Below are 21,819 nucleotides of genomic sequence, written 5' to 3'. Positions count from 1 at the left end.
GATACCAATCAGGGCTTGATTTATTATTATTTTTATTATCTAGATTTAAGATGGTGATGGATGTTAATGATTCAAATTAAACTTCAAAGTGTGTAGAGTGTAAGAAAACATTTTGAGAGCTGACTGCTAAACACATACCAGCACACCCTTGGAAAACACCAAGATTTTAAACAGGGTAGATTGGGAACAGAAGGAAATAGTGGAGTTCCTTTGAAGGAACAGACTCAGGGGCAACCCTGATAGTGAAGTCAACTTTGGATATGTTGAATTTAAGGGGCAGGTGGGACATCTATCCTCCTCCCTCTTTATCGAAATCCCTTAATTCTACACTACCTCATCTCTTTTCTGGGCATTCACTGTGTTAACCAGTCAGGCTGCAGTTTGACAATTTGCCAGAAGGTGCCGCCATCTAACACAGCTAACAACTTAAATTTCCTATTTACCACCCCTGACTACTTTCAACCTCACTGGACCTCCCATTGCTACTGCAATAGGAAATTTTGTGTGTGCGTGCGTGTGTGTGTGTGTGTGTGTGTGTGTGTGTGTGTATAAACACAAAACCCGATTTTGAAAAGCCTGTGGACTCCAAAGCAGAGGAAGGGAAGAAGTAATGAAAATCAGATAGAGTTTAAGGCAGTATCGGATTTCCACGCTGACTCTGGTGACTCCTATGCCCCAAAATTGCTTTTACTAAACTGCCTGACATTTAAAAGTCTCATTTTGTTACACTGATTTGTCTCATTATTTATATATTAATTTGGCTTAAAGTATCTCTGTTTGAAAAATATTAACATCTTAGAGAATATTAGGCTAATAAGTTATGTACCTCAATGTGAATTTACTCAAGCAACTTTCTTTCTCTGTTACATCTAGCTGAGTTCAGGAATATTAAGAAAATTTTATTGAAAGAGGTAGAAAGGGAAAGTAGGTAATTTTGGACCACATAGAAATTGTGGGAGAGAGAGGGAGAGCAGGTCTGGATAACCTGGACCCTGTGGACACACTTCTGAGCAGAAGAATACATGGAGATGAGAGAGCACAGTGGAAAGAGTGCTGAGCCTCAAGTCAGGAAAACCTGGACTCAAACGCTCTGACGTTGTATGATCGTGGTCAAGTCACAACCTCAGTCTCCTGAAAAATGGAGATGATAATAATACCCTTGCTGTTGTGAGGCTCAAATGAGATGATGCATTTGGAGTGACTTACATTTGGAGTGAGGGCTGAAAAGGTCATCAGATCCAATGTCTTTATTTTAAAGATGAAGAAACTGAGGCTGAGGGAAATTAGCTGATGTGCCCAAGATCATGAAGTCAGTAATCAGAAGAACCAGGATTTAAACTCAAATGCTATGACTCCAAACTCACTGCTAAACTATACTATATTACGCTGCCTCTCAATCTGAATGCCGGTTATTATTATCTATTTTTACATTTTTTACAGACAATCAAATTCTCAAAATAGAGTAAGGAAGCTGTCTTCCCCAGCTTTTTCCCTTTCCTCTAAGCCTCTTGTGACATGTACCTTCCTTCTCCCAGGGCCTAGAATTCTGGCTAGCACCATTGGTGCTACAGTTTAGCTTCTTCTTCTTTTTTTTTTTTTGGTAAGGCAATTGGGGTTAAGTGACTTGCCCAGAGTCACACAGCTAGTGAGTATTATGTGTCTGGGGCTGGATTTGAATTCAGGTCCTCCTGATTCCAGGGCCAGTGTTCTATCCACTGCACCACCTAGGTGCCCCCAGTTCAGCTTGATTTTGAGTGAGCAGCCTGGTTGACTCATCTGGTTGTTATACCTATCCATCATATAAGAACTTTTTTGGTGGATGGACAGAGAAATTGGCTTGCAAGCAAACTAGTGGAACTTAACTCACCAGTGGGTTAGAGATCATATTTAATGTGCCCCAGACACTTTCTAGCTGTGTGACCCAGGGCAAGTCTCTTACCCCTGTTTGCCTCAGTTTCCACATCCATAAAATGAACTGGAGAAGGAAAAAGGCAAACCACTCCAGTACCTTTTCAGAGAAAACCCCAAATGGGGTCATGAGTCAGATGTGACAGAAAATGACTGAAGAACCACAACAAAATCCAAACACTCCCTTGGGTTAGAATCCTCAGGTTCTCTAAGAACAAATCAGGGCTTGATTGTGAGTTTTGTAAGTTCAATAGTGTAGAAAATGAGGTTAGTTTAAAAACAATACACCTGCATGTGAAGGGAAAGAAAGAAAATAATGAGGGAATGTTCCCGTGATAGGTTGCCTTGGATACAACTATATGACTGAGTCAGAGTGAGGTCACCCCTCATTACGTCTAGAGCTCGGTACAACAGGACAAACCTCCATCTTTATTATCTTACAGGGCCCTTTTTATATCAAAAAGATGTTTCTGGGGTGATACACAAATAGTGAAACTTTAAAACCTCTGAAGTGACATTTAGAAAAAAAAAATTCTCTCCCCAACTACATTCCTGCTCTATTGACAGCTTTCTTTTTCAATCAAATGCTATTCATTTTTTTATATCACATTCTAGAAGTTGCCAATATGATGCATTCACTGTGGACACTAAAGATCTTGCCTTTATTTTCACTATTTCTGGGCCTTACTTTCCTTCCCACTTCCCCTTAGTAAAGAGATTTTCCTCCCCCTCTCTGGGATGACTCTAACATGTTGTTTATGGCATCCTTAGTTTTATCAGATTTTTAAGTGTCCATGTTACTCTCCCTTGATGTTTTGATTCCCAACATGTACTTCTGTACTCTTATTTTCAACAATAATTTTCCAACCCATAAGTTCCCTATTCCCTATCCCTATCTTCTGACCATTACCTCTAGAATTTCTGACAGATGAGCTGCTCCTTATCCTTTTGATCCAGATGTTGTGTTTTGCTTTTAGGAGACAGGGTTTTCCTGTTTTTACCTGTCCTGTGAATTATATCTTCAGGCAGTAGCAACAAAAGCTATAGCTAAGCAGCCCTGAGACTCCGTGCTTCCTTTGGGTTAGTATTGGTATCAGACAGTATAAGTAGCTGAGGCACATCATATCAAGAATTTGGGACTTTTGCATGTAGAAATGAGTCTGCTAACAAAGGGTTTTTTTTTTCCCTCTCCAAATTAAGGGTTGGCCTTCTGGCAGGCTGCTTTCAAGAGAGAGTAGCAGCTGCAGAGTGAGAGAAAGAGAGAGAGAGAGAGAGAGAGAGAGAGAGAGAGAGAGAGAGAGAGAGAGAGAGAGAGAGAGTCAGGGAGCCTGGGATAACTGAGCCACCTGGGCTCTTTCCATGATATAATAAATTTCAATTTGTGCCCACTCTGTGTTTTGAGAGTGAAAATGTAAACAGGTGCCTTCCACAGTCTATGCTAGCTGCTGCGTTGGCAGACCAGTGCCCTGCTACACCCGTTCCTGGGTTTCCCCAGAAATAACTAACTCAATCCAGATGAACCCAACATCATCTGTAGTGAGGGTAATCAGCTCGCCCACTTGAAAAATCTGGTCTTGTTTGCTCACCCCCTAATAATAGAGGACCATGTCTTTTCATTATAGGTTAGGAGTTGCAATAACATGGGCAGAGAAATGGTTTTGGAGTTGAGAGGATTGGAGGTGTAGGTTCTGGTTTTGAGTAAGCCAGCTGACCTCTTTTAGGCTTCCTTTTCTATTACTTTCACAAACACTTTCTATGGTCTAACAGGATTACCAGTTATTCCCTGCAGATAACATTCCACCTTTCTTAGCACAGACTGCATTACCAAGGAAGCTAGCCTTCATGTTACTGCCACATAAAACAACCCAGTGAAGACACACAGACCTCCTAGGCCAGTACTTTCTTCTGAATACTCACGTTGTAAATGCTGGGTTGTATTTTGCACCAAGGTAGTAGGAATACAGGTTGAACATTCCAATCATGAAGGCAACAAACACCATGATGAAAATGACCATGAACTTGAAGATATCCTTCACTGTTCTTCCCAAAGAAATCTGCAGGGGCCCAAAGCTCTCGTTGGCTGGAAGAATGTAAGCAATGCGGGAGAAGCTCAGTACCACGGCTATGGCATATAGTCCTTCTGATATGATCTGAGGGTCAGAGGGCCGCCATTTGTTCCTGGCTAAAAGAAAATTATGGAGGTTACCCAGAGGGGAAGAGAAAGGGCCTAGTAGGAAATAGGACAGGGTTACTGAGTATTCATAGCCACAAGGTTCAAGAAGCACAGAGGTTTGATACCAGTCTTGACCTCTCTAAACAGTATAGCAGACAGGATACTTTAGTTTAGAGGGATGAGAGCAAAATACGAAAGCTACTTAAAGGGAAAACCACTTTGGGTCTTTTTCCTCATCTGTTAGATGAGGGGATTGGATTTAATGATCCTTAAGGTGCCTTCCAGTCCTGAATCTGTGCTCTTCTAAATATTTTTTTCATTACTATTACCCAAGGCAGAGGGAAGATTAATAATATATTCTTCTACTTTTCCTTAGGATAATGGGCAGTAGAAGGCAAGGAAAACAGAACCATGGGTATGATACAGCCCAGGAAAGTAACTTGCTGTCCAGCTTTGGCCAGGGTAATCTCTAATTGTTGATAACCTGTGTTGAAAGTAAAACTTTCCTAGGAGGTTTCCCACATTTGAGAGGCTTTGATTAGGGGTTTCCTACATCCAAATTGCATGGAGGGATGTTTCATTTTAGGATTACCATATCTAAGATTTTTAAATTGGCAAGACCATATTTCACCACTAAAATGTATCTAGGTGGCACAGTAGATAAAGCTGCGGGCCTGAAGTCAGGAAGACCTGAGTTGAAATTTGACCTCAGACACTTATGAGCTATGTCACCTTGGGCAAGTCATTTAACTTCTGTTTGCCTCAGTTTCCTCAACTGTAAACTTGCTGTGAAGATAAAATGAGATAATATTTTTAAGTGCTTAGCACAGTGCCTGGCATATATTAGGTACTCTATAAATGCTATTTATTATTAATATTATTATTATTATTAAATTTAATCTGTTTAGCAGTATGTCAATGACATAGTTCTGGTGTGGTGGGAAAAGCACTAGGTTTAGAGACACAAGATTTGAGTTCTAGGCTTCACTCTTCACTAGGTGTGTATTGTTGGGGGAAAAAATCACTTAGCCTTAGTTCCCTCTTTTGTAAAATGAGATGCCATATGTAAAGTAATTTGATTCTATAAAGAATACTATTATCACTCCTCTGTGCTTTGCTGAAGAATAGAGGTTATTAAGGGGGGGGGGAAGCACTCTCTTGAAAGCCATATGAAAGAGCAGTGTTCCTAGGAACATTTGGATTGGTACAGGAAGAGGGCTGCTTAGGAGTCAGAGGGGCTTGATTGAAAATTAGGGTATGTCACTAAATTTCTCTGGACCTCAATTCCTCATCTATAGAAAGAGAGGGGGGGATTAAACGACCTCCAAATTCTATCAAGCTCTGAATCTGTGATACTAAAATGTAAGCCATTTATTAAGCATCCACTGTGTGCAAGATGCTGGGTTAGTCACTGCTGAAACAAAACAAAAGATACGATATGGACCTTGCTCTGAAGGAATTTACAATTTAACAGAGTCAGGAGATCTAGATTCAAGTGCTGTTGCTGATGCTTATGAGCTGTGTGACCATGAACACAGGACTTTAACTACCTGAACCTCAAATCTGTAACATGAAGGTAATAATTCTAGCACTAGCTGTTTTACAGGTTGTTGTAAGGAAAGTGCTTTGTAAAAGCCTTTGAGTGCCATATAGATGTAAGTTATTATAGTCATTATTATTATAGTGGCCTCCAAGAGGCTTTGTAGTAAACAAAAGCTTGTTTAAAGGAACCTAGTATTACGCCAAAGGACTCTTGGAAATCATCTCATGCAAAGTCGAACAGAAACAAATCTCTGTAGGCTACAAGTTAACTCAGAAACCCTAAATTAACATTATCTATACTGTATTGTATTTTAAAATTATTTTGTTAAACATTTCCCAATTACATTTTAATCTGGTTTGGGCTTCACTTGGGCATTTTGCAGGCTGGCTGGTAGGCTGCCAGTTTGACACTTCTGAGTCTAGTCTAACCCTCTTATTTTACAGATGAGGAAATTAGAATTCAGAAGAATTAAGAGACTTATCCAGGGTCACATAGCCAGGACCTGCTGGCTCTTTGCACTTTACCAATAGACTTTTTGGACCAACCTTCTTCAGCAATCCCCTATTCCCTGTGTGGCTATAGCAAATATGGACCACTTAGGGAGTTTTCCAGTAGAATGCAAATCTCTTGAGGACAGGGATCATTTCTTTCTTATCTTTGTATTTCCAGCCTAGCACAGTGCTTTGCACATTGTATGTGCCTAATAAATACTTGTTGAACTGATTTTAACCAAAAATATTACTTTATAAGTCCTAGCTATATATGGGGGAGAGGTGAGGATGGGGACAATCAGGCTGCCCTTTTCTGAGAGTCATGTCTCTAGCGCTGACTTTATTTTGTAAAACTAGAGTGACTGATATTCTACATGCAGAAAACTGTATAAAAATACTCTCAAAAGCGTCTATTGTGTAAACAACAATGTGTATATTAAGTAAACACAGACACACACACACATAAAGTATCCATGTATTAATATACTGTATATATAAATATATGTGTATATTTTCCTCTCTATATTCATATATATATATATAATGACCTGTGTTTTCATCACAGAGGGAAAGTTCCAGTGTAGACACTACCTCTGTACATACAAATAGGTAGTTTATCGATAATTTACATTCTCAGAGCATTGTCTGGAGCACTAAGAGATCAAGTGATGTGTCCATGGTCACAAAGCTAGTGTACTTCAGAGGCACTTGAACCCTGGTTTCCTCCTGACTTCAGGGCCAGACCTTTAATTCACTATCTCCATGGGCATACATGGTATTTTTTTTTAAAATCAGACCTGTGATTTCAATGATGAAGAGAATTCCCTCCGAAGGAACTCCTTCTATTGGTACTTACTGGCAATCATATTGCAACTTATTAATTAATTAATCAATAAACAATTATTGAAATAGTGGCTAGAGAGCTGGCCTAGGAGCTAGGAAGACCTGAGTTCGAGCTCTACCTTTGATGTATCAACTGTGTGACTCCGGACAAGTCACTTAACTCCTCCATGTTCTAGGACACTTTCAAAGGTTGTAAGTTACAGAGAAGGTGCTGATTTGCATTAGTAGCAGAGTGTTTTTTCAGTGGGGAATTCCATATATCAATGAAATCATAGATTCAATTATTATCTTTGTTCCTACTCTGTGTGCACCAGGCACTGTGCTACATACTAGGAATACAAAAACAAAAATGAAACAATCTCCACATCACGGAACTTCTATTTGGTCCCTCATACATAAGGGTGGGGAGAACTTGAGGGCCACCTCCCCTTGCTTCTCCCCCTTCCCCACATTTTAATCTGTTGTGGACCTGAGAAATAACCCGTGACTTTGACTTTTTCATTAGATGAGCCATGGGGATGGGGAAAAAGGAATCTAAGCTGCATGTTGCAGGAGTTTTGGACTTAAACTTGGTGGGACCAAAGCTATTTAAGAATTGATCTAAACTGTGAGCCTTATCCCCTTCCCCTTGCCAGAGACTGAGAGAGTGTCTGCGTGGGATTACACCATGAAGGTGTTGAGAGGTAATTATATTTTTGTTTTTGCTCTATCACTGAAGTAAATATCCCTTTGTAAAATCTAACTCAATGTTAAGTGGCTAAATGGAATTGGAGCACAGCTCCCAAGGACCTCTAAAATGGGGGAACACAATCAGTGGGGGCTTTAGGCAATGGAAGACATCAATCTCCTCTGTCTTGAACCAGAGAAAAGAAACTTCCCAACCCATTCAGGGTACCCAAGATGCCTTACAGGGAGTAAAACATAAGAGGCCTGGCCATTAGACAGTAGGGATAGTCAATCCATGTTGTGTATGCAAAATAAATAAAAGACAATTTTTGAAGAGAGAGCCCCAGAAATTTCAGAGACTAAGAAAGGCTTCAAGGTGGTGTTTGTGCTGAATTTTGAAGGAAACCAGGGGTTCTTAGAGACAGAAGTGAGGAAGGAGTGCTTTCCAGGCATAGCCAGAGCAAAGGCACAGAGGTGGGAGACATAACGTCTTGTATGAGGAACAGAAGGAAGGATCTTGGCTGGACTTCAGAGTACTGAATGGAAGCAATATATACAATGAAAGGCTGTCAGATCAGTGTGTGAAGAGCTTTAAATGACAAGGGAGTTTGCATTTTATTCTAGAGGTGATGGGGAACAATCAGAGTTTCTTGAATAGGGTAGTGACATGATTAAAACTTCACTTAAAGAAAATTATATTGGAAGTTGTGTGGAGGATGGTTTGGTATGGGGAATAGACCGATTATTAATAATAGGTGAGTACTATTATAATTATCCAGGGGCAGCTAGGTGGTAGAGTAGATAGAACAGTGGGCTTGGAGCCAGGAAGATCTGAGTTTAAATCTGGCCTCATACTTACTGGATATGTATCCCTGGGCAAGTTACTTAACCCCTATTTGCTTCAGTTCTTCATCTGTAAAATGAGGACACACTGGAGAAGGAAATGGCCAACCACTCCAATACCTTACCCAAGAAAACTCCTTAGACGGTGCAGTGGATGGAGTGCCAGACCTGGAGTTGGGAAGACCTGAGTTCAAATCCAGCTTCAGATACTTACTAGCCATGTGACCCTAGGCCAATCACTTAACCCTGTTTGTCTCAGTTTCCTTCTCTGTAAAATGAGATGGAGAAGGAAATGGCAAACCAGTCTAATATTTTTGCCAAGAAAACCTTAAGTGGGGTCACAAAGAGTTGAATATGACTGAAAATGACCAAACAACAATAAAAAAAAATAATTATCCAAGCTAGGTAATGAGGGCCTGAATGTGGTGATCATGTGACTGATGAGCAGTTAGATGTGAGGGATGTTTCAGTGGAAGAAATGTTAAGATTTGGCATCGCGCCGAATATGTTTGGTGAGCAAGTGAAGAGCTGAGGATGACACAGAGGTTTTGAACCTGAGAAGATGGAAAGAATGATAGCGCCCTAAAAACAAAAAGGACATTTGGAAGAGGTATGGGTTTGGGGAAAAAGGCGAATTCTATTTTTAATATTATGAGTTTGAGTTTGGGACATCCAGTTGCGATGCCTAACAGGCAACAGGAGATATGATATGGTACTGGATATCAGGAGAAAGATGATAACTAAAGCCATGAGCATTGATGAGGTTACCAAGCAGATGATAGAGAGAGAGAAGAGAAGAGGCAACAGGATCACGTCTACCATTAGGGAATATGACATAGATCACAAATTAGCAAAGGAGACTAGGTAGATATGAGAAGAACCAGGAGAAGTCAGTGACAGAAAAAAACACAGAGAAGAAATAATATGAAGGAAAAGATGGTGGTTAAAAGGGTCAGATTCTGTAGAGAGGTCAAGAAGTATGAGGACTAAGAAAGGACACTAGAGCTGGCAATGATGCAGTCAATGACGACTTTTGCAAGAACAATTTCAGTTGAGAAATTAGACAGAAAGCCAGATTGTAAAGGGTTGAGAAATAAGCGAGAGGAGAGAAAGTGGAAGCAGTAAGTATAGGCTTGTTTTTTTTTTCTGGGAATTTGGCTCTGAAAGAGAGGGGAAATATAGGTAGGACAGTAGCTTGACGAAATGGCAGGGTTTGGTGAAGATTTTTTAAGGATGAAGACTTGGGGCTGTTTGTAGGTAACAGGGAAGGAAAATCCTAGTAGAAGGTGAAATTGAAGAGGAGGGAGCAAGAAGGGGAAGGGTGAGGAGGGGAAAGGAGAGAGCAGTCTGTTAGTAAAACTAGGATGAGATGGGATGGAGGGAACATGTATAAGGGTTGGCCATTTCGTTGTCAGAAAGACTGGAGTAAAGAATGGAAAAATGGAAAATTATGTTAAGGAATTTTGAAATGTAAACATGTAGAGAAGGCATTCACAGGACAATCTCTGCTTCCTAGGGTGAAGTATGGGGCAAGGTCCTCATCTGACAAAGGGAGAGGGAAGGGAAAGTGGGATATTTGGGAGCTTGGAACAGCATTTGAGAGGAGTAGGATAGAGAATCAATTAAAGAGGAGTAAAAGGATTACCTTGCTACAGGAAGGGCCCAAGTTGAGATAAGATGAATTTGTAGTGAATCTAGTTAGCTTTTTTGTATGACTTCCTCCAGCTCTGTTCAGCAGTGTGTAGGAATGGAGGAGGTGCCTGGTGAAAGTATTCCATGGTTGGGATTTGCAAAGCATAAGATATGATAAAGAAGCAAGAGATTTGAGAGTGGAAGCTAGCATGGAGTTGAATTAGTTAATTACAGGGTCAAGACTGAAAAGGGAAGAAAGTGAAGAGCAGGGGTGATGCCTGAGAAAGTACTTAGAAAGCACTATTAGAGAGTTGATTGGGGAATTTGGGGCTTAAGTAACTTGCCTAGGGACACATGGTTAGTAATGTTTCACGTACTTGAACCCAAGTCTTCCTGATTCCTGAAGCCAGTTTCTTACTGGCTCGCTACTCCATATTTAACTATGAATATTGCATTTTGTCTTTTGGTCTGTTTTGTCTTAAAATGCATTGTATATGATGCCAATTAATAAGATGAATAAAGATAGATACTATTGTGTTAATCTAACAAGGCCTAGAAACTGATTTAGCTGGATTATTTCCTTAATTTTGAGAAAAGAACACTTGGCAGGGATGGGAGGGAGAAATACCCCTTAAATGAGTGGAATCTTTATGTAAGCTACTCCTTAGATAAGCAATGACTGCAAGTCAGAGAATCTCAGATCTGGAAGGGTCCTTAGCTGCTAGACCAAACCATCCCTAAATAGGAATTCTCTCTGCAATATCCCTTATGTGTTGTCTTCCAGAGGCTACTGCAGTCTTTGAATTTTTTTGATTACTTAAATATGAAGATGTTTTTATCACATGGAGCCTAAATTTGTCTCTCCAAGAATAAATCTAAATTCCTTATGCTCATGTCAGCTCTTTAAACACTTTGAGACATTGATCGTGTTGTCCCCTATCCCTGTAACTTCCCCCAAATCTTGTTTTCTCCATTTCCTTTAACCGATCCTTATATGACATCATCCCCATTCCTTTCATTGAATTGGTCATCCTCTTTTGGACGTGCTCCTCTTTGTCACTACCCTTCATAAATGTGAATATAGCTGCCCAGGTGTGCTCTGACTGGGGCAGAAAATGATGAGGGGAGCCTCTAAGGACGCTGTGAACGTCTGAAGTCACGTGGTCTTTTTGTGCTGCCTAGTCCCACTGTTGTCCATACTAAATCTGTAGTCAACAACTTCCTCTTTCTCCGACCCCCCAAGTCCCTCCAACCCCCTGCTTTTAAGTTGATTGGGGCTGTACAACACCCAATAAATATGCCAATAAATATCTATTTTTCTTGGTGTTCAAAGCCAAGCTCAAGTCAAAAAGGGAGAAGGAAGTCTTCAGTTAACTAGACATCTGTTTAAATTGAGACCTAATGACCTGAATAAGTAGAAAATTACAGCTTATACTTGCTCCTGTAAGTTTAGCTAATGTAACTGAAGGCCCATAAGCCTGAAATCCAGACAGAAAAGTGAAAGGAACAAAAGACAGTATTTCTAATAATCTCTGGATAAATTGCCCGGTGCAAGACAAAGCCTTGCTTATTCCAAGAAAATCACTTTCACTACATTCACCAAAGTTGCTCTTCTTATTGATTAAGAAACATTGATTAGCTTAAAAGATTTAGAGCTAAGAGAAATGTTGGAGGTCATTTAATTTAGCTTCTTCATTTTACAGATGAGGACACAGGCCTGGAGAGACTCTAAGTGACTTGTTCAAGTTAACATAGGGACTAAGGCAGAAACAGCATTAAATGGAGGCCATTTGATTCCAAACCCAACATACTCTTTTTTCATGGTACCACACGTAAAGAGAATGAATGCAAATTCTTTATCTTTGCAGCCTCAGCACCTAGACCAGTGCCTTGTAGATAGCAGGTAAATGGTTATTGTATCCTTCGGTTTATAAGGATTATCTAGCCCAACCCCTTTAGTTTACTGAGAATGCAACTGAAGCCCAGAGAGTGGAGAGGCCTCGGAGTAATAAGATGCTTCGCCAAGATCCAAGCCCAGGTCTTCTGGCTTCACATCCACTATATTGGATGATTTCTTTTTAGAGCTATTTCAGTGAGTCAGGCTTTACTTGAAAGAAGAAAAAAAGTAAAATGAATAAAATTTAATTCTTTTGCTGAGATCTGCTTCTGCTTGACCAGTGTTCTGTGAATAGTCTGAGACGGATGGGGTGTATCAAAGTTCCCCTACAGCTTCCTGGACCAAACAGCTAATGAGATATTGGGGATGCCCGAGACTGGGGCTCTGGAGATTTGAATTCTTGTCCTAGTTCTCCCAAGTGACAAGCTGTATAACTGGGGGAAAGTCTCTGAGCCTCAGTTTCTAGCTCTGGCATTTTATAACTCTGTAATTGTATAACCTTGTGTTGTAAGAACACAGTTGAAAGTAAATATGTATGTCCACCAGAGGGCACTCTTCACTAGATATCACTGCAAAAACCTAGACAAACATTTTAAGAAAAATAAATAAAATAAAACAAATCAAGCTTTCCTGAGATAGGTTCAGAACAAACTAGGAAAACCTGAGTAATAATACTGTCATCTGGGGATAGTCTTAAACTTCCCACAATGAAATGTCATCAGCCAGCAGCACTATGCCCAAAGCTGTGTTATTAATAAAGGACAAGTTTCAAGGAACCAAGTACCCTAGCCTCAGGGCTTTTTCAGCTTCCTCTGGTGAGCTGAGCACAATGAACAAGGGTAGGTGTATCATGTTTTAAGGATGTCTTCATTTGCAAACAAACCAGTGGCAACAAGCATTGTGGAAAGATCTCATTTAAAAAAAAAAAACCAGAACAGGACCTCTTTAAATGGTAAGCTTCCCTACAACATTTAAAATGTGATTCATTTTAAGGAAATTTGATTAACAGGCACACTGGCTGGGCATAATGGATTTTTGGATTGAGAATTTGTGCTTGTTATTACTTAGATTTTCCAGGCCAAATAAATTTCATCATAGTCAAAGGGGGGCATTTTATGCTCCTACACACACTTTTCTCATTGGGAACTTTCATTGGGTCATTATGGCTTTAGTCAGGTGCCTCCAATCCTGAGAATTTGGGGAGTATGTGACGTTTGAAAAATCATAGAACTTAAAAGCTGACATGGACCACTGAGACCATCTTGTTCTGCTCTCTCATTTACAAGCTGGGGAAACTGAGACCCAGAGAGGAAAGTATTAGTTCAAGGTCACATAGCTAGTTGCCAAAGTTAGTACTAAAATCCAGGGAATCTGATTCTCTAGATCAATGTACAATGTGCCATACCACTGTGCCTCACTTTTCTAATTACTATAATTATTATGAATTAGGGGTAGCTAGATATTGTGGCAAATAGATGCTGGACCTTGACTCAGGTAGACCTGGGTTCAAATCTACCCTCAGTTATCTACTAGCTGTATGACACTGGACAAGTCACTTAACCTCTTTTCATCTGTAAAATGGGGAAAATAATGGCATCTACCCCTCAATGTTGTGAGGATAAGAAGACATAAAATTTATAAAGCATTTTGCAAATCTTAAAGTGTTATTATTATTATTATTTTTCCTTAACCATTACATGCCTCAGTTTCCTCATCTGTAAAATAAGAATACAATAGCATCTGCTACCTCAGGTTCCTGTGTGGGTCACAGTATTTGCAGATATTTATTTGCAATATTGCAAATATTTGATAATATTTGCAAAGTGCTTTGCACATATAAATGCTAACTGATATCATTATGCTTCTAGGTAGCAACTAGAAAAACCAGATGTTGTTAAAGGAAAAAGGTGGGTCTGTAAAGAAAGAACAAAAGTGTCATCACTCAAGTGAAACTATCTTTTGTAAGGAGAAGAGATTCTTTGTGTTTGTTTGTTTATAGAAAACTTATGATTCTTCTCCTCATTTTCAGTTTGCTGAATTGCACATACTGACCAAATCTCTATGGTTTTGTGTGAAGTTGTTTTGGGTCTACCCTACACAAGAGGGACAAGGCAGATGGAATTATCATTGCCACCATTAGAGGAAAAACTCTTTAATCAGCATGTGTGTGTGTGTGTGGGGGGGGTCATTGCAACAACAAGGACATGATCAACAAACAATAATAAACGTCCCTTATACGTGTAAAGTACTACACATATAATATCTTACTAAATCACATCTAAGAATAATAATAATAAAAAAAAAAGACTTCAGAAGTGTAGTTCAACTCAGCCAAGAAGCTCAAATTCTCAAACGTCTAGTGACCAGGACCTCATTATTATGTGAGGCTGCCCATTCTTCCCTTGAAAACAGTTCAAATTACTGAGAGGTTTTTCTGTCTCCCTGCATCTCCTTCCTATTCATTGTTCCTACTTCTTCCCCCTGGGACCATGAAGGACAAGTCTAATTATTCTTCCACATGCCAGTCATTTTTTTCCTTTTCGAGCATCAAAATACATTTGTGAGAGTGGTAGTGATCGCAACCACTATTGTCCCATTTTACAGATGACAAAACAGGTACAGAGAGTTAAACGACTTGCTTAGGTCACGTAGCAGCAATCAATTACAGAGTCTAGACTTAAACTGAAGTTTAAATCTTTTGCTTCCAAAGACAGAGCCTTTCCCACTGTGCTACACATTTCCAAGCTGTGAGTCCAGCTGTGATGTCTTACCGTAGGTAAAGTAGGCCACTTCTGGGGGAAGTGTAACGTTGTTGAGGTTATCATCTTGTACGTACTGATCCACATACAGCTGAGCTTCACTGGCTTTTAGAAAAGCCATGAACCTTGCTGTGAATGAAGCCACAAAGATGGACAGCATCCCAAAATCCAGGAGGTTCCACAGGTGCATGACATATTCTCGGGGTCCTTCTTCCCAGATCTCCTTGCATTCAGACCAGATCATCCCTAAAGGAAAGAAGATTTACACAGAATCAAAGGGTCGATTTCATTTTTAATTTTTGATGTGGGAACAAAGGGAACCATGCTACAAATAAAATGCAGGAACACTTCGCTTTGGGGATGTATGAGGTTGCTAGAATATTCCCAGTTTCTTCTCCAAAGCCTCATTTTAAAATCAGAGATTTCTATGGTTAGTTACAAGGGATATTGAGAGACCACTTAGTCCATCCCTGTACCTTCAGATAATCCTTCTTCTATGCCATTTCACAAAGATGAGGATCAAGCCTTTTGATGAATATAAGAGAAATATAGATATAGTTTCCCTTGTGATTCTACGTATAGAATGTTGTAGCTGAGAGGACCCTTAAAGACCATCCAGTCATACGGATTATAGGATTTAGAGCCCAAAGGGACCTCAGAGTAAGTAGTACAACTCCTCATTTGAACTGAATTGAAAAGGAGTTTGCCCAAGCTCACAGAACAAGTTAGTGGCAGAAGACTCCGCATTTCCTGACTCTCATTTTTCTGTCCTGTTACATCACATTATTTCTTTCAATAAGAACTAGTTTTATTTCTTTTATTAAAATTAAAATGTCTTATGCCAGGGATTGGAATTAGTTTAAAAGTGCATGATGCACAGAGAAGACTGTGAATGCATTAGTCCTATAGCAGTGCTTTATTTGGGAAATGGAATGCTTTTTGGAACTCATATTTTATATTACACTACACTTTGTTTATTCCAAGTGTTTTAAGAGTTGTCATGAGGAAGAAAGATTAGACTAATCTTGTCTGATCCTGGAGGGAAGAATTGGGAGCAGTGGACAGAAGGTACAGGAAGGTTGATTTTGGCTTAGAATAAAGAAGAGCTTACTAACAACAGTCATAAAAAATGCTCTGAACAAAGTGAGTTTCCCTTCACTTCAGGTGTTTAGGAAGTCTGGATTATCCCTTTTCAGGGTTATTAGAGACAGGGGCTTTAGACTTCTCACAGGATCTGGACTAGGTCAGGTCCCTTCCTACTCCTAATGGAACTTAATAACAGGTCATATTTGTATAGCCCTTTGAGGTTTGAAAATATTACATACAAGTATTATCTCATTTGATCTCACAATGATCCTGAGAGGTGAGTACTATTTTTATCCCTATTTTGCAGATGAGAAGCACACAGCTAGTAAGTACATGAAGCAGTTTCTGAGATTCTGTTTCTGCTTCTTAGTAGAATCTCCCTTTTCAGTCTCCTTTATAACAATATAATCATTACTGGCTTTTTTGTCAGTATATGATATGTCAGTATATGATATTCCATATGACTATATGGGATATTAGCCCATCTCAAAGGTGAGTGTGTTGGGCTTGATATCTTGCTGGAGACAATGTAAAGAAAAAAAAATCTTCTTTGAAGACAGAATATGTGAACCTAAGAGAAATAATGGAGTAACAAAAGAAAGCTGGACTTGGAGTCACAAGATGTGGGTTCAAGTTCTGCCTGTTCTGGTCAAGGTCAGTTGTACAATTTTAGGTGAGTTATTTAACCTCTCTGAGCCTCAGCTTACTCATACATCAAACGGAGATGATGAGAACCCTTACACTCCCTACCTCACAAGATTGTTGTGAACAAATCTATAGCAAGCATTTATTAAGCACCTACTATGTTACAGGCACTGTTCCAAGGCTCTGGAAATAGATACAAAGACAAAAATGAAGCAATCCTTGCCATCAGGGAGTAACTATCCTCAGAGTGTTTACCTGCTATCTGAAAACACTTTGTAAGCTGTGAAGAACTGAACGTCAGATTCACAGTGACAACACCTACAGTTTGTTAGAACCTCAGTAGCAGCCTTTGAATATGCTGAGACCAGAAAATTGAATTCTTGGGTTGGAACTGGCCCTGCCTGATTAGCGGGAGCAACAAATTCACTAACCTCTCCTCCCATCCAAAGAAATGAAACCTCTGCTGCCACTGGGGACATCCCATCACTACCCTTCTGACAGTATACTTGGCCCAAATCAGTTATAGATTAATCAATGCTTCTTTCCCCTCTTTAAGCCTTTTCTTTTCACACAGAGATGGGTTATTATAGAAAAGCTTTCATAGTCCAACAGTTTCCATGGAGAAAAATAATTGTGGGTCTCTTGTTTGGTGAAAGAATGCTACTTTCGCTTTTAAATGACCTCTGAAACATGTCTGTGTATAGAAAAATAGAGGCTGCATAATTGAAATCACTAGGAATTGCATATATTGAAAAGAAATCACACTCCCAAGATGATGTCTGATTGCTTGCTTCACCTTATTCCCATACTAGGGTATTTTCCTGGAATTGCTATTACCTTCCAAGCACCCATATCATTGGCACATGTTCAAAGGCAACAGAAAGTGGATCTGGTTCCATCTATCATGTTTGGAAGACAAGGTGAATTGGTCATGAAGTTATTAATTAGAATTGCAAATCATTTATTGAAAATGGACAGTTCAAGTTCATGACCAAGGTAAATATGCCTAGGAGATGTTCCCTCACTGTGCATAGCAAATTGCTTCATCAGCTGTCTAACTCCACATTGGTCTTTAAAAAAATTAAAGATTAACTAACCCAGCCTAATTTAAATTATTTCAAGACTGTAAGTGAAAGGAACCCAGGCCCCAGGGGCTGAGCAGCAGGAATGTTTTAATGAAAAAATAAATGTGTGAAATTAAGTACTTTTACTGAGTAAAATTAGCACCCTGCTTACAAACAGCCATAGGAAGCCTCTGCCATTTCAGGGTTTCAGGTCAAAATAGTCTGTCCAAGCTGGGCTGCCCAGCCTTCCTCCCTTTAGCCTATCAATCAGTGTGCCTCTGAACGCTGATGTGATGGTGACCCAGCAGGGTAACAGATGCTGTGTACTCAAGCAACCTGGTGGGAAGGCAGCTAACCAGACCCTAGGCTTTACCTAGAAATTGCTGACAGTGCTAGACAGACAGTATCAAAAGACTGAAGGTCACTGACCATTCACTAGAGCAGTTTGTTCAAGCGTGGGCAGGAGATGGAAAAGACGAAGAAATCTGAGGGGCAGTAAGCAATGAGTGTTAAGTTAGAAAGGAAAACAGAATCAAGTAACACATTCATTTTCTGCTACCATATAAAACGTCATTTGAACTCACTGGGAGCTGTATATACGACAGGGAGAGGCACAGTTGGGTTTTTAACTAGGTAGAATCATGGTGGGAAATGAGCATGACATGCATTTGTGCAGAGAAGGTGCTAATCCATTTCCAGTATAAAGTAGCTCAAAAGATTTTAATAGCTAAATACCTCCTCTTCCATGATTCTTTACATGATTTCCATCTGATCTCACAGGATCATAGATTTAAAACTAGAAGAGACATTTCAGGTCTTCTACTCTAACCCCCTCATTTTACAGATGAGGAAACTGAGGCCCAGAGAATCATCTAGCTCAAGGGTGGGGAACCTGCAGCCTCAAGGCCACATGTGGTTAACCCCCCCATCTAGCTTTAGGTTACACAGGGGCTAAGTGACATTTGAACCCACATGATTTATTTCTAAATGCATCACCATGGTGTCTCATTTTATAGATCACAAAGCAAGATATAGTGAGAACATGAAATGTATTCACAGTTGAAAAGATGGATCATAGATATGTTGGGGGGGGTAGAAAATGCTTCTGGAAAGGTCACCTTCAGGTGAGGCACAAGCATCAGGGTAAGATAGTAGCTTACTCACCCTAGCCTCCTAGCTACCTATTTTAGGTAAAGACTTATACTAAATAGATAGTAAGAGAAAGCACAGGATAATGGATAGATGAGTTGGCCTAAGCGTCTGAAAGGCTTAGTTTAGATTTTGTCTCAGCTGAATATACTGGCTGTGTGATCCTGGGCAAATCACTTAACCTCTCACTGCCCTAGACAACTCTCCCAAACCAAAAGATGCAGAGGAGGCCCTGATCTACTAAGAAAACAAACAAATGAAAAAAAAAACCCCAACCCCAAATCATGCACCAAGCTCTGTTGTTTCTGCAACGCTAAAGGACCCTAAATTTGTAATCCTGGGACAAAACCTTGATTGTCTTATAGATCAGCACAGGTTACTTTGAGGGAAAATCTCACGACAAAAATGTTGCATCCTATTCCTTACTGATGAATTCAGACACACCAGTACTCATCCTTAATGCAGTCCAATACTGTGGGACCACCTAACAGAGGAGAAATGGCTTCTAGTTAAGCTCCTTTTTACATGTCTGATCCACATTAGGATATCTTGGCATATAGTAAGTACATAAAGCACTGAATATAATATTTTAAATTATTTATTGTTTGTTTGAATATGGGGTAGTTTCTGACTTAATCTTCAACAGAAGTGATTGATCTCCCAAATAAAATACTGTCTTTCATTTTTATAAACTTTTTTTTGACCAGACCTATGATTTTACTGGTATAAAGAACTCCAAGGGAAGGACCCTCCTCTGCTAATGCAGACAAGTCACCAGTCTAGATCTTGGATTGCAAGTTCTTCTCCATTAATTGTGAGCTTCTTGAGGGCAAGGTCTGCTTTGTGCCTCTTTTTGTATCCCAGTGTTCAGCATTGTGTGGCACACAGCAGATACTTAATAAATGTTTACTGATTGATTGATTGGATCCCAGAAAAGTTGCCACCACTTAGAAGTTGTCAATTATTAAACACCTACTATGCACATATTAGACATTGTGCTAAGTGTTCTAGATACAAAGAAAGGTATGCCAGCCCCTGCCCTCAAGGAGCTCACAATCTAATAGAGGCAGACAGTTTATAAAAATAAACTGAAAAGTGGTGGAGTAGAGGTGAGTGTGGAGTATGCAGCAAGGGGAATATGATGAAGTCCTGCTGCTACGGTGGGAAATAATCTGAGGTTTGAGTTTCAAGGCTGATTTCATTTCGAAGAATGATGAGTTTCTAGAGATTATGAAATCCAAGAGGTCAGCAGGGTGGGAAAATATGTTAAATAACTTGCCCAGGGTCACACAGCCAAGATATTGTAGAGGTGGGACCTGAGGTCTTCCTGACTCAGAGGCCAGCTCTCTAGCTTTATAGTAAGGTTTTAAAAAATTAAATGTATCTCAATCTTTGATGTCTCAGGCTTCTAACATATAATTTACAGGGCTCCGTTCTCATTTTTCTCTTTATTCTGTCTCCATGCCTGGCTCTGCTTCCCTCCAACTCCACAGTTCTGTCTAGGATTCTCTTTATGGAAATGTTTCTATGGCATCTCTTCCCTGCCTGCCTTTGCTCCAGGATGGAGGGGAAAGATTGGGAGGATGAGCATTCAGCTTTAGCAAAAGAACAAGACACACTGGGGATAAAGCTGATTGTCTGGAAAGCAGATCACGTTCTGTGTTTCTAAAGAGCTGCTCGCAGCAGATTGCAGAGAAGCTTTAAATGGCTCTGATGACACTGTTCTGGGTGAAGGAGACACAGGCACAGCTAAGGCTTTACAGTTTGGATTAATCCTCCTCCTTCTCCTTTCCCCCAGCCAAATGAAACAATGAGCTCTGCAGTGAAAGCCCCAAGCCATCAATTTCAGCATCTGCCACTTCTTACTGCTTCATAATAATACTAATGAAAACACAGTGATAGTAACCTTTATGCCTTACACTTGAAGTTTTCAATTAATTACACTTTACAGTTATGGTTGGTATTCCTACTAGACATGTTAGAGCTGGAAAGCACCTTAGAGACCATCTGGTCCAAGCTTCTCTTTTCTTGGAGGTCAAATAATCCCAGAGAGGTAAAATGTGTCTAACATCTATCACAGTGGCAGCTACTGAATTGAACATAGCACCAACTGAATTGAACTGAACTGAACTGAATTGAATTGAATCAGGTGATTTACTACTTGGTGGAAGAACCAGGACCAAACTGAGACCTCCTGACTGCCCATCAGTGCCCTTGCTGAAGCACAGTGCTTAGCACAGGGCCAGGTACACAGGAGGTACCTAATAAATGTTTATTGATTGATTACATAGCATTAAGCTCAAGTGAGGCAGTATAGGGAAAGGGGATATAATGGGTAGAATAGAACCAAGGACACCTGGGTTCCAAGTCAGCTTCTGAAAAATTCTGGCTGTCACTCAACTTCTCAGTTCCCCAGGCAAAATCTCTAAGGCAACAAATTGTAGACCAGCTGCTGATCCAGATTGAGAAAGGGATCCTCCCGTAGAATTCCCCATTCAAATAACATCACAGACTCAAGCTAGAGAAACTCCACCCCCCACCCCAAATCACCCTGCTAGGTTTTTCTGTTTTCTTGTTGTGTCAAATTTTCAGCACTTGGATATCCATTTAAGGAAATATTTTAAGGTTTCTCTATAGAGGGAAAAAATCATTTTCATGGGTGACCAACTAAAATGCGATACAAAAGAGTATCTGCAGTCCAACCACTGAAAGGCTTCCAGAGGAGCAGTGTTCCCACACATTGCACTTAGGGCTTTGTCCACAGCAGACATGCCAAATTAATGAGTTTCATTAAAAGCTAATGGAACCACCTCCAACCTTCTGTCTATAATACAGGCTACAGGGCAGGAGACTCTGGGAATCAAACAAGCTAAGTGGATGGATGGATTGTCAGGTGAATGCAAATATTTCCCAAGATTCTGGGGCTTTCACAAAAGGCGTATATAGCCACCCATGTACTTCTCCATCTACCAACAGGCACTGAGTAAGATTCTGCTGTGAGCCACCTCTGACACACATGGGTGATGAGATCCTGTGCAAACACTTAACCTGAGTGTTCTAGGCAGGTCTTTCTGTTTCAGAAGTGGTGCTGTCCTGCAGTGGTGGAGGAGGTTCCTTATG

General features: G+C 40.1%; 1 protein-coding gene across 1 annotated transcript in view; it reads right to left on the bottom strand.

Moving 5' to 3' along the window:
• TRPC7 (transient receptor potential cation channel subfamily C member 7) overlaps positions 1–21,819 on the bottom strand; it is a 296,237-nt gene that overhangs the window by 72,174 nt on the left and 202,244 nt on the right. The window contains exons 7-8 of the mRNA XM_078149184.1: positions 14,768–15,001; positions 3,826–4,090 (exon numbers count right to left, since the gene is read on the bottom strand). Of these exons, the coding sequence (XP_078005310.1) occupies positions 3,826–4,090; positions 14,768–15,001 (499 nt within the window). The remainder of the gene's footprint in view (positions 1–3,825; positions 4,091–14,767; positions 15,002–21,819) is intronic.

The sequence above is a fragment of the Phascolarctos cinereus genome, unplaced genomic scaffold (assembly GCF_003287225.1).
Source record: "Phascolarctos cinereus isolate Bilbo 61053 unplaced genomic scaffold, phaCin_HiC Scaffold_2;HRSCAF=192, whole genome shotgun sequence".
Taxonomy (NCBI): domain Eukaryota; kingdom Metazoa; phylum Chordata; class Mammalia; order Diprotodontia; family Phascolarctidae; genus Phascolarctos; species Phascolarctos cinereus.
This window is presented reverse-complemented; position numbering and strand designations above follow the sequence as displayed.